This window comes from Polypterus senegalus, chromosome 2 (assembly GCF_016835505.1).
Source record: "Polypterus senegalus isolate Bchr_013 chromosome 2, ASM1683550v1, whole genome shotgun sequence".
NCBI lineage: Eukaryota > Metazoa > Chordata > Cladistia > Polypteriformes > Polypteridae > Polypterus > Polypterus senegalus.
This window is the reverse complement of record NC_053155.1, coordinates 206165698-206179074: the sequence shown is the minus strand read 5'-3', so window position 1 is coordinate 206179074 and position 13377 is coordinate 206165698. Positions and strand designations below refer to the sequence as shown.

Here is a 13377-nt window from a genome sequence, read left to right as displayed (position 1 = left end):
TAAAAATACACAGCAAAGGGCAAATTCTCTTTTAAAGCACTGCATACAGATACATGCATCTAATGAAACAGGAAAGCTGGCTTGGAAAATGGACTGGAAAAGATACCTTTAAAAATATATACAGAACATATAGCTGATAATGAGTCAGGTTTGTAGGAAATGCAGGCAAAGGATAAAGCTTAACCAAACAATAGTGCATGAATGTGAAACTGTACTGCTTGTACTTAAACCAAAAACTGGCCTACTGTGAGGAGGAGTCAGACAGAATGCATAATGTAAAGGACAATACATTTTGACATTTCATTTAAAAGAATTAATCATTATTTATCTACACTTACTCATAATAAAATTCAGTAAGTGGTATATATAAATTGCATTAATATACTTCTGCTGTGAAGCTGCTTTCATGAAGCAAATATGTTAAACTGAAATGTTAGACCTGTTTTGAACATATTAATTCAGTGATTTAATAACTGGCGTTAGCCATAATCATAAGACATTTCAACAATGTTAAACATGGAATACAACCTATTACTTATTTTATTGCTCTCAACCGTGTTATTTGTGCACATGGTGACTGTCACACTGATAATACTCAAATCTACATAAAAACATCTACTTTCCTTCCACCCCCACTCTTGTTGCCTGCTTGCATGATGTAGCGATATCTTATTCTTCAAAAATAAATAATAAAACATTGAGATATTTTTGATGGCAAAGAAGTCTCAATGAACAAAGATGGATCAATTTACAGTAATTGTTCATAGTATTTTTGCCAAGGCCTCTGATTTAGTTATAAGCCTGGAAGTTTCACTTGATTCTTCCTTGTCATTTGTTCCATATGTTAAAGGTCTAGTAAAAATATATTTTCATCTTAAACATTTTGCCTGTCTTAAATTATCTTTCACCTTCTTTTGTAACATCTGTTTCATCTATTCTTTTGTAACATCTAAGCTGGAGTATTATAATGAAATATTGCATGGACTTCCAACATCACTTCTAAATAAACTGTAGGATGTTCAGAACTCTGTTTCTAGGTTTCTGGCTTACACTAAGTCTTGGGAGCTACAGTATATGGCTGCCAATTAAATCACATATTCTTTATAAAATACTTCTGGCTTCAAAAGACTTCAAAAACTATGCTCCATTCAGCCTTTCTGAACTTCTACAATTGTATTACCTGTCAACTCTGACCTTCTGAAGCCAGCACAATACGCAACGTACTGTGTCTGTGCTCCAACCTTGTGGAATGCTTGTCCATAAAGACTTTGCAAAGTCAAAGCAATGCTAGTTGTTCAAAACACACTTAAAATGTGATCTCTTTGTGACAGCCTGTGCATAATTTGTTTTTATTATCTTTCACCGCTATTTATTTATGTAATTATTTACTAACTTTTGTTGTCCTCTGTCCATATCCTTAGACTTTGAAAAGCAGGTTATAATCCAAAGTATTACTTTTATTCTCAAAATAAATTTAGAGCTGTGTCAGTCCAATTCAAAATATCTACAGAATATCGTTTCAGGGTAATAAACAGCCACTCATTTTTTTCTTCTACAAACTCATTTAATATCAAAAGAATAATGATGATAATACAAAGTAGTTAAAACCTTCACCAGATCCAAACTAACAATATATGAAAATACAACAAGAAAAAAAAATGACTACCTGTATAATACCTTGAACAAGAAGACTTTAATTTGTTTATGAAACTGAAGGCTCAAAACATAACTCCCACAAAGCACATTGTGAAAGATTGTTGGATTGGACTAGGCAGTGTTAACGACATGCCTTGTAATCAGGATAATTTAATTCAATAAGTTGACAAATCACACATTTTTACCTAGATAAAGCAGAAAAGGAAAGCAACATCATACCACACTTGGTCCCTTTTAAAAGATTTTTTTCTTTTTTCCAAAACAAAATTGCTTGCTGTGGTAAACACAATATTTTTATTATATTTCTGCTTCAGTTATAAACTTTATCTGAGAATAATTAGATTTTTCATAATATGTTTTATAGCAGAATTTGGATTTGATTTAAATGCTTGTGATAGTCAGGAATGAGCCTACAGCTATGTCCTCCACGGTGTAGTAAACTAGTGCTGTATATGGCAGCCTCTGCTATTTGAGGCTATCTATAAATGGGTCCAGTATGAGATATAAACAAGCATACCTACAAAGAGAACTAGAGGTTTTAGGACAGCTTTTGTGTTTTTTTTTAAAATGCATTCAAATGCATAACTCAAACACCCTAAAAAAACAAAACAACAACATCTATCTATTGATCAGAACTTGAGTTGTAAGGGGCAGTCAAATATAAGTATATATGAATGAAAAATAATAAGAAATTTACCAAAAACTTACATTTTTGCTAAACTCATCAAAAATACAAACCAACCATGATATTAAAAACACAAATTTGCAAATAAGACAGGCAGATAGATAGATAGATAGATAGATAGATAGATAGATAGATAGATAGATAGATAGACAATCTTTCTACACCAACAATAGTTAAAGTCATAGGCAGCTATATTTTATTCTAGCAGTGAGGGGCAGGAACAAAACCTGCAGACACAGATCCAGTGCAGGTCACACTCATGTAGTCAAGTCAAGTCAAGTCAAGTCAATTTTTAAAAACAACAGAAGTTCACCAAACTGCTGTACAGCTACCATAAATACAGTAATGCTAACAGTGTTATATACATACACACATAGTCAAATAAATACACTAAAAATAAACAGTAACATTAAGTTTAAAAACCTAAGGCAAAAATATTTTCAGGTGGGATTTAAAAGTGACTAAAGTTGTTGCTGACCTAATATGAAATGGTAGACTACTCCAAAGCTTAGGGCAGCTACTGCAAAAGCACAGTCGATTCTAACTTAAGTCTAGTAACCCATACTTTTTCATACTGGGCTAGTTTAGCATGGCCAGTTAACTTATCCTACATATCTATGGGATATCAAAAGAAAAACAGCGTATCATAAGACCGATGTAGACAAAGGGTAAACAAGCAAACTTCACACTGACTGTGCCTAGGTCGGGATTAAAACCAAAGATTCTGGTACATTAATGATCACCCTGCAGATTCACCAACAGAAACCTTGTTATGATAGTCTAATTTGACTTTCTTCTTTGCATTCCACCAGAAGCCGCAAGTGACAGCAGAAAGGTTTATCCAAGAACCTCACTAAGCCATCCAGTTGGCAGCAGTCGCAAGCTATGTGTACAAAGGGCAGGTAGTTTACCAATGAGAGCTTAATGAATGAGGCGTGCAAATATGCACTGCTAAACACGTGCCATCTGACACTAATTCAACAAAGATTTATCTCTAGTATATAAACTATGTGATGGGAAGTCATCAAGGACAGACTAGACTTCTCCCATCATTCATAGTCACAATGTAATTTTTTATTTGTGCTTTATGGCTTAAGCAAATTAACACAAGGCAGACATGCAGGTAATATCAGAAAAAAGAAATTAATACAAAACATTCTCTCTTAAACATATTACTTTACAAAATACAATTTCAACACTATGAGCAAGGAGGTAAAAAAAATAAATAAAAACTCACAGCATAGAGCTTTCTGTAATCTGCGCAGCTTCATGGCTGTTCTGTAGGCAGAGAATCTGACATTGTTCAGGTCAGCTGAAACAAAAGAGAAGGCAAATTTATTATTTTTGAAGAAAATAGTATCCAAATTCAAATAAGTAAGTTATCTCCAGCTCCAGAAAGCATTTTATATAACACTATATCGACTTGTGAATTTATCAGTTGGTCTCACATTTCATCTAGTTTTAAAATTCATTGTTGTTTTCAGATTTATTTCAATAATCTTCATGAAATCAGGAAGTAAAATGTCTGCTGCAATTTATTATCTTTAAACTTTATCTGCTCATAATACATCATAGCCATAAATCTTGATTTTTTTTTTTTTTTGCTGATCCCATACAGTGTATCAAATCAGAAGACTTTCAAATTGAACAGATCTCAGTTACATCTGTAGCTTTCCTTCACATTCTCAGCCATTCAGATTTACACTTAACTTTCACCATGAGTCACAAAGTAATACAAAAGGTCTAGTACTGAAGTTCCAACCTTTTTTTAATACAATGTCAACATGTTTAAGATATCCAATGCATGTACACAATCAGAACAAAAACAATTTCAATCAGGTCTTCATACAGAGAAAAGCAAGAAAGGGCAAAAAAGAACAGCACAGGCAGGGAGAGGTCCACTTGTCCACATCAAGTACTTTTGAGTAAGTACTGGTAACACAATATACTTGTTAATAAGAAAAGTTAAACAAATTTAGCTTTTGTCAGAAGACACTAGACAAGTGTGATACTATTTTTCTTACACTTTACTATGCCTGTTAGTGTTGCTACCTCTGCCATCTTGGACACTTGCCTGGACAGGTTTGTCTGTGTTAGAATTCCCAGGGTGGAGCCGAGTAGCCAGCTCACCTAGATCTTATGGACAATACTCAATGCAAAACAGTGGGTCCCAAGGGGAGTTTTTTTGTTTATTCTCTGTTCTGATGCCAAGAATCTAGCATGATTGTAATTTGCTACTTTTGTGTTTGACTTCTTTTTTACACGGGTGGATGTTATGAATGACATCCAGGTCTATAGAGAGCTATTGAACTAGTTAGAAAGTAGAAATTGCCCAGGAAAGGAGCTATCAAGATATTGGTGAGAAATGAACCCATAAAGATGCCACTGAGAAAAGTTCAAATATTACAAATTGTGCAGGTGTGACTGCCCTGAGGACAAAGCTTTAAGAGATCTGAAATGGGAGACTCACATGAGACCATCGTTAGTTCATTGTTTTCATCAGAGGTGTTAAATAACAGCAACAAACATGCTGGGCTCCTGAATGCTTACAATAAATAAACAACCCTGAATCATTTCTGGAATCCTGATTTTTAAAAAGAGAAAGGGACTCGGATACGCTCTAGAGCCAATGTGACATTGTCACCCCATGACAAATATGGCAGTCTCTTGGGTTTCCAGAAGTTACAACATGCCATTATTTGGAGTTATAACTAAATGACACGCCAAAAACATATGCCTTGATAATTCTGGAGTTATGAGCAAGGTCTGTAGCTTACTTGAAGAGAGAGCTAATGTGGCTAACTAAATAAAGAAATATTATGAAAAATGTGTTGTGAGGGGTATTCTGCAGGAAACAAGCATCACTTGTGCCTGTCCAAAATGTTTTAAAAAGGTCCTAGATGCTAAAGTAAATGGAAAAGAAGATAATGCCAATGGATTTGCAGGGAGATGAGAATTTATGGTGCTAACAAACTTCAATGACAACAATTCAGGGACATTTGTGAAACATTTGGAAACACAAACAATACACCTTAAAAAAAGAACACGTTCCTGTGTGTCTGTCTAGCTGCTATGTGTCTGTCATGTCAACTGATGATGCATCACAAACAACTATAGTATTAAAAAGCATTGCATTTATCATTCCAACAGATCACAAAAACTAACACTGCTTTTGCATATCCTATACCAAATGGCATATAGCAGAGACATATGCACTGCACTTGGAATTCCAATAGATGGTGCTTAGGAATACATTATTATCACAAATGATTGTGATGTGACAATAGCAATACATTTTATTATTACACGCATTACCATATATGGTGCACTGCAAATGTTAATGACGGGGATATATTTGGATTCCTATGTTGATTACTTAGATTTCAACCTGACTTCGAAGCACAGCTAGTGAAAAATTAACTTAGCAGGTTATGATAGCTTTTTCAAAATGTGTTCTGCTAGGAAATTTGATCCACACAACATAAGGAGAGAATAGGCCTATATCGTGTTGTTTTATCAGAGAGAAATGGGGAATTTATATGTCGCCTTTTAAACTTAAAAACATAGCATACAAAGCAATGGCTTGCAATTAAGCGCAGACTTCTGGAACAATTCTGCAAATAAACATGACAGTTGTGCTTAATCAATAGGAGTTTCTAAGTATTGACCAACACATTAAAAGAAACACAAATCCCATGTTTTAAATGCTGCTTGCTAAAGCTATGATGAAGGTATATCTCCTTAAAATATTTGACATTTTTTTATTTGGTACTTTGACTGGGTGTCTAACCTAGTATGCCATAACTAGTTTCACCCAGTATAACATATTAAATGGTACATATTTCTGAACGCAAGACTTGAAGCACTCTAGTGTTTATGAATCAATCACTTTCAAGATATACAACAAGAATACATTAAGGGAAGTCATGATTTTTCTCAAAATGGCGGTTTCTACGGTGATAATGGAAATAAATTTGGCTGGAAAGAATACAGCTAAAGCAGGGAAATTTTAAACAGTGAAAAAGTGAAGCTTGAAAAGTTCTATTAAGTTTAAAGAAATCACTTCAAACTCCATCATTTAATTTTATTCCAGCAAACAACTGAATGATGTATTGAATACACTGCCTAACCTCAGCATCACCTCTTTTCTTGCTCTGAATTGGAAACTCCTACAACATTTTCTACCTACATTAACTTATTTCTCTCCAACTTAAGTGTTGGCAGTTAAATTATATCCAAAACTTTTTATGGAGTATTTTTGCAAAATTTACCAAAAAGGAAATTTGCATTAACCCCCTTATCTTCATTCAATATCTATATTTGAAAACAATTCAGCTAATTATGAAGAGAATATCTGTCATATTTCCATACTCTATCAACTAATTTCATGGCATACACCTCTACATGATCTTAGATATTAATTGGAATGGGTCCAATTAATATCTCAAACAAGAAATGGAACTTAGTTATTAGTCACATCTGCGGTGGGCTGGCGCCCTGCCCGGGGTTTGTTTCCTGCCTTGCGCCCTGTGTTGGCTGGGAATGGCTCCAGCAGACCCCCGTGACCCTGTAGTTAGGATATAGCGGGTTGGATAATGGATGGATGGATGGATGGATGGATGGATGGATTAATCACATATACTAACTTTTATTCTGAGCAAAGCATGATGTCATTTAGTTTAAAATTGGACACTCCACACAACTTTTGAGATTAAAACTATCGAAAATATATCAGGAACTGGACCCTTACTATGAACTATGTCATCAAGCACTGGTCTCACTAGGTCATATGCTATATTGTGAGATTGTCCTATGCTAACCAAGTTTTGGGGGAAAGATTTCTTTGTCAGAGAATATTATATTCATAACTATTCATAATTCTTTAATGGAACTGTTTGGATTAACCCTAATTGAGATAAGATTATGTAAAAATTAACTCTCACTTCTTATTCTGTGTTGCTCATATGTTGATTTGTCTTGTTCAGTTGGAAGAATCCTAATCAACAGTCTATACCTCAATAGAAAAGTGATGCCTTATATTATCTAAAACTAGAAATAGAAAAGAAAATCAAATTTACTTCATGAAGAGCAGTCAAAAGCATCTCTGTAATTAAGTACGAGTTTATTAATGTTCTAAAATAAGCCTGCCAGACCATTAACTCTGCAGTACTCTGTTTATCTTTAGATTTTTTAATATACAGTCTGTAAAGAACTTTTCATGTTTTTTTGTTTATATAGATCTCCGTAGCAGCAGAGTTGTGTTAATTATGATTTAATGCATTTAGCCTTGATTGGATTGTGTTGTAGATATTTCAATGTGATCTTTTAATCTCAATAATGAAAAAAAGTCAAATATAAACTTTTAGTTTTTCAAATAACTTGTCTAGTTAGTGACATTCTGGTTGTCCTGAGTGTTGGTTTTAATCTTCAAAGGAGCAAACAAGCCACATTTCAACTTACTTATGAGATTAAATTTTGGTGAGATTTCAGAACAGTTTCAAGAACTTCTTCCTGCTTTTGTACCTACCACACTGCTGTTGTTTCTATGTGTTGCCTATCATTTGTTAGGATCAGTGAACTTCACGGTTCATTTAATTGTGAATTGATTTTGGGCATTTGTTGGCTACATTTGTAGACTTAAATGTCCCTGCATCCATCTTATATTTGATTGATTATATATTACGTTGCATCATGTCTGCTTTACAAAATGCTCTGTGACATTCTTGTACTGGCTATTAATTAACTTTGTTTTTGTTCTTTAATGAACACCATACCATGATATTATGTATAACAGAGCTAACCTCTGAGTGATTAGTTGGTAGAGTTGAAGAAAAAAAAGAATTCATGTGTTAAAGATGGCGTCCATGAAAAGTGCTTCATATTTGCCTTAACATGATCACTCCTAACCTTGTGAATTGCATGCTTACTCAGTTACATATATTCAAGTGGAGGTTGTGTATTTATGAACCTATAGTATTTAATGTGAACAGAAAAAAAATTGACACATGATATGGCAGTGCTTTAGTCTGAATCTTTATATAATTATACCTGGTTTAGCATAATTTGATGTTTTTTTGGTTTGGTTATATATCACTCCTAAAAAACACAGGGAATCTGTTTGAGCAAATAAACAATAAAAGACAATTTTAATGTATTTCTGTTTCTATTATATATCTACAAACATAGTAGTACGATATCACAATCTCCAAGCAATCTACATAATGGAAAGTGACACTTATGTAATGATTTCTCTGCCTAATGGTAATAATAACTGTAGCAAGCTTTTAGCCATTTGCCCGCGACAGTTAAGAAATGTAGTTGCTCTCTCTTCAATACCTGAGGGAAATTTGGACTTGGTTGTATAGCTTATCATCTCCATATTCAACCTATGGAAAGGTGTTTATGAACTGGAGAGTTAAAATAAGCAGAATACATGAAACCTCAATATGTTATGACTTGAAATTGTGCTAAAATACAGACTACACTAAGCAAAACTAATAACTGAGACAAAATATTCACCTACATAATTATTAACTAGACTTTCATCCATCCATAATCAAACATGTTAAATCCAATCCAGAGTCACAAGAGCTGCAACCTGTCTTGGCAGCACTGTGGGCAATAAGTTAAAAAAACAAACAAAAATAAAAACAACAACATTGGAGTGCCAGTCCATCAAATGAAACATTCATGTACCCACTTAAACTTACTCAGACTTGGCAAATCTGGAGAGTCAGATTAGATTTAGAAATATTTTCCTTAGAATGGTGGTATAAAGCCTGAGCAACTGGAGAAAAAGATGCGCAGAAACAGAGGGAGCTTCCAAACTGGATACAGACATTTGTGACTTAGAATAATGTTATGATTAATACAGCCAAACATAAATCTTTAAGACACTAAAATTCCTAAACACCTGACATAACTATGGAATTCAACAAGACCATGAAACATCAACTAAAACCCTTTATTATATACTGTATGTCTACAAAAAAAAAGAAAAGAAACACAGCATTTAAACAACTGTTACTGGGGGTCATGCTGGTGTAGAGGTTACTGATGCAAACTCATTTCCAGCTTTTAGTTTCTGGTCAGGTCTCTGATAGTATGGAATTAGCATAATGCTCCTGTGTCCTGTGGGTTTTCTCTGAGTATTCCGGTTTCTCCCACATCCCAAAATTCCAAATATGTGTATGCCAGAGTTGGTAACTCTTCATTGTCCTGAAGTAATTTATGACTTTTTATGTCTTAACATGGATGGACATTCAAATTCACAGCTGTCTTGTGCTTGATACAGGATTCAGGTTTCCACAATCCTGTAATGAAATAAGCAGGACTGAAACATAGATAAACAAGCAAAGCTCAGATTTATGTATGTCCAAAAGCTGCAAAGGAGTGTCAGTGCAACTGTTATTGTTTTTTGACACAATTAAACAACCAAGAAATATATTATAAAAAAAAAAAACTAAACATCTGTTCTGAATTCCAAAATGTTCTGTTTGAAGCATTGCTCCTAATATAATTTACAATGTAATGAATTTAGCTAAAAATAGGAACTACAGACTTGCATTGCACAGGTACAGCATACCATATGACAATGGCTACTTTTACTTGCTAAAACTGTGGGTCTGCATGTGTGCACTTGCGCATGTGTAGGAAAAAGATTATGCTGGTTTATGCAGTCCAAACAAAGAATTACAAGTACATTCAGCAAGTCTGCTCTTGTGTGCTAATTCAGAAAATTTTTGTTTTGTTACAAGTGTTGCCAGGATTGAACACTGGGTATTTGCAATTATCTGAACTGTCTACCTTAATAAAAGATGCAAAGATTTTCTTTTACAGGAGACTGAGAGAGGAGGTTAAATGGAGTAATTCATTTTGATATGTGCAGACAAGTAGGACAAACTGGACACATTGATAAAGTAAGCTAGATAGCTGATGAAAGAAAATGTAGCAAAAAATATTTAACATTGCTTGTTGGGAGTAAAAAATATACAGTTTTAAAAAAATATGAGGAGCAAAAAAAAAAAACATTATCCATAAATAAAATACACCCCTGAAACCCAGGTTACAGGTACCACACTTTAAGACAAACCTTATATGCTTATAAATGAAATGAGTTAGCGGTAACCTATAATTTAAAAGTAAGATGCAAGAGCAGTAATGGCAGTATAATGTGAAGAATTTAAAGTTAGGGTCTGTTGTCTAAGCATCAAGTGAATACATATGTTAACAAGTCACATGTTAATGAGTCTTACTATATAGAAATTACTTCATGAATGGCCATATATACTGTATTTTTTTTTGATATTTTGTGAATTAACCACTCATATAACTTAAAACTGAACCACTTTACAAGCTTGGGAGTATTTTAGCAAGGGTTTTATTAAAAAAAAAATACTAGCATAGACTATTTGACAATTTCTTTCAAGTACCTGAAAAATAGACACTACCTAAATTAATATTAATAATATCATAACCAAAACAACATGAAAATCAAGATTTCCGCCTCATATGTTACAATTAATAATAACTAAACACTTGAATTTGTGTTCTTTAAGACCCATGTCATATTGATTCAAAAACAAGCAGCACACATTATAAATCACAAATGCTATAAATTTGTAATTTTGGCACACAAGAGCTAATTTGTAGGCATTTAAAAAAATGTACTGTCGGATACACGTTTCATGATCAAGCTCAAAGCCTTTACATCATCCCACCAAAGCAAGATTTTTAACTGTTTAGGTTTGTGAAATAAAAAAATAAGATAATTTCTCATGAAGAATGTCAGTGACAACTAGCTAGCTAGATAGATAGACAGACAAACAGACAGACAGACAGATTATCTATTTGTCAAATTTCAAAAACACCAACAATAGTTAAGGCCATAGGCAGCTGTACTCTATTCTAGCAGTCAGGAGCAGGAACAAAATCTGGACAAACACTGATCCAGTGCTGGTCAAACTCATGTAGTCAATTTTATTTTGGGAGCACATTTAAAAACAATAGAAATTCACCAAAGTGCTGCACAGCTACCATAAATACACTAATGCAAACAGTATAGTAGAGTGTTATATACATACATACATATATAGAAGAGAATGTCTGTGATATGGTTTGCATATTTGCAGCTGGAGATCCACAAAGGGAGAAAATTAATCACGTATCATAAAGTAGATTTTATTCCTGAGCTTTCAACCCCTACCAGGGGTCTTCATCAGAGGATAATGCTTAGACTTACAAGAATCAAAGGCAATATATAGCAATAAATTACGTGGAGGGGGTGGGGTGGCTAAGTCCTTCTGGTCTTTTGTTGTTATTGGGTGTAAAGTCTTGTTTATTATGAATAAGTTCTTCTTAAGTTTGCATATGCTGGATTTATGTCCAAGTGTCTGTTGATGGCGTGCTCATTTGATAACCAGGATTCAGCCAGCTCTCTGGCACTTTTAGTATTGGCTTTAAATTTTACTTGTACATTTTCCCAATTAAATGTATGTCCTGTTGATTTAGTATGCGTATAGATCAATGATAGTGAGTCCTTTCTTCTGACAACGTTGCGGTGTTCCTGTATACATGTTGCGATTCTTTTTAAAGTTTGTCCAATGTATACCGCTGAGCACGAATTGCATGGAATGCTGTATACTGCGTTTTGTGTTTCTGCTGTCAATCTCTTGTTTTTTGCATTAAAGAGGACCGTTCACAGATTGTTCGTGGGTTTGTGTGCTATTCTGACACCTGACTTGGCCCCCCCCCCGACTACAAGGACTTAGCCACCCCTCCCCACCCCCACGTAATTTATAGCTATACAGTATATTGCCTTTAATTCTTGTAAGTCTAAGCATTATCCTCTGATGAAGACCCCTGGTAAGGGTTGAAAGCTCAGGAATAAAAACTAGTTTATGATACGTTATTCATTTTGTCCCTTTGTGGATTTCCAGCTGCAAATATACATATATAGACAATAAATAAATACACTAAACAGTTACTTGACAATGTTAAAAAAAAGTTTCCATTAAAAACAACTAGGAAATAATAAGAAAAAAAATAAAAGCATATGTTACTTTCATTTGATTTGTTCTTGAAAGTAAGCTAATAGGTAAATATCAAAAAAATACCAAAAGAGTTTTACTTCAATTAACTAATCTACACTCATTTAAAGTAATCAATTTATACAGATACTCGGTTACAATTTGTGTATAAACAAAGCACAGAAGAATGATTAGAAATAATAGATATTTATATTAGTGTCATTGTTTACAACATGGCAAACACTGATTTAGCAGTATTGGCCTAGACCTTGCATATTGGTACATCTCTAGATCTATCTACGTTTTTCTTTGCTTGCATAGTATGTACTTTTAGTAATCACCAAGTCATGGCACAGAATTATTTACAGTTCACCTATAGTTCAAATATAATTTCCTCATGGGATTAAAGTTTATTTAAACTAAGTATTGTAAGCTATTGGACTCTTTTCCTTTCTTTTTTTTTTAATTACACAAGCATGCTTTCTATTCAAAGTTGCTTACAACTTGCATAGTGGTCACACAACTTGAATCTGAATTAATATTCTCTCACATATTGAAATTTTAAAAAGCTAAAGAATGCTTTTATACTCATTTTTCTTTTGTTCCACTTTGTTAGAGGAGCTCATTTTCATTAGTTCTGTACCAATTTACAGATAGCATTCAATAATGGGACCCTGTCACCTACAGTAACTTGGAATTCATTACATTCAAAAGAATTTTTCTTCTTCATTTGTAAAGTTTTCTTTAAACTCTATAAAATGTGTAAACTTAATTTCCTACTTTAAAACTGTTTTAATGTTTCTGCTGTGCTTAACAGCAATTTTCTTCAGCACATTTTCTTTTTATACCACTCTGAATTATTCATTTAAAGACTGCTCTTTAGTATTGCAAGAGTATGAAGTCCTGATCAGCAAGTATTCTAAATCTTATTAAGAAAATCTTTGATCAAGCGTTGGGAACATCCTTAAGAATCAATTTTTTTAAATTTTATTATTTCATTGATAAAAA

General features: G+C 33.6%; 1 protein-coding gene across 15 annotated transcripts in view; it reads right to left on the bottom strand.

Annotated features, from left to right (window-relative positions):
• dmd (dystrophin) overlaps positions 1–13377 on the bottom strand; it is a 2654580-nt gene that overhangs the window by 138981 nt on the left and 2502222 nt on the right. For all 15 annotated transcript variants that reach the window (XM_039745194.1, XM_039745193.1, XM_039745197.1 and 12 more), the window contains one exon: positions 3579–3653. In XM_039745194.1, the coding sequence (XP_039601128.1) occupies positions 3579–3653 (75 nt within the window). The remainder of the gene's footprint in view (positions 1–3578; positions 3654–13377) is intronic.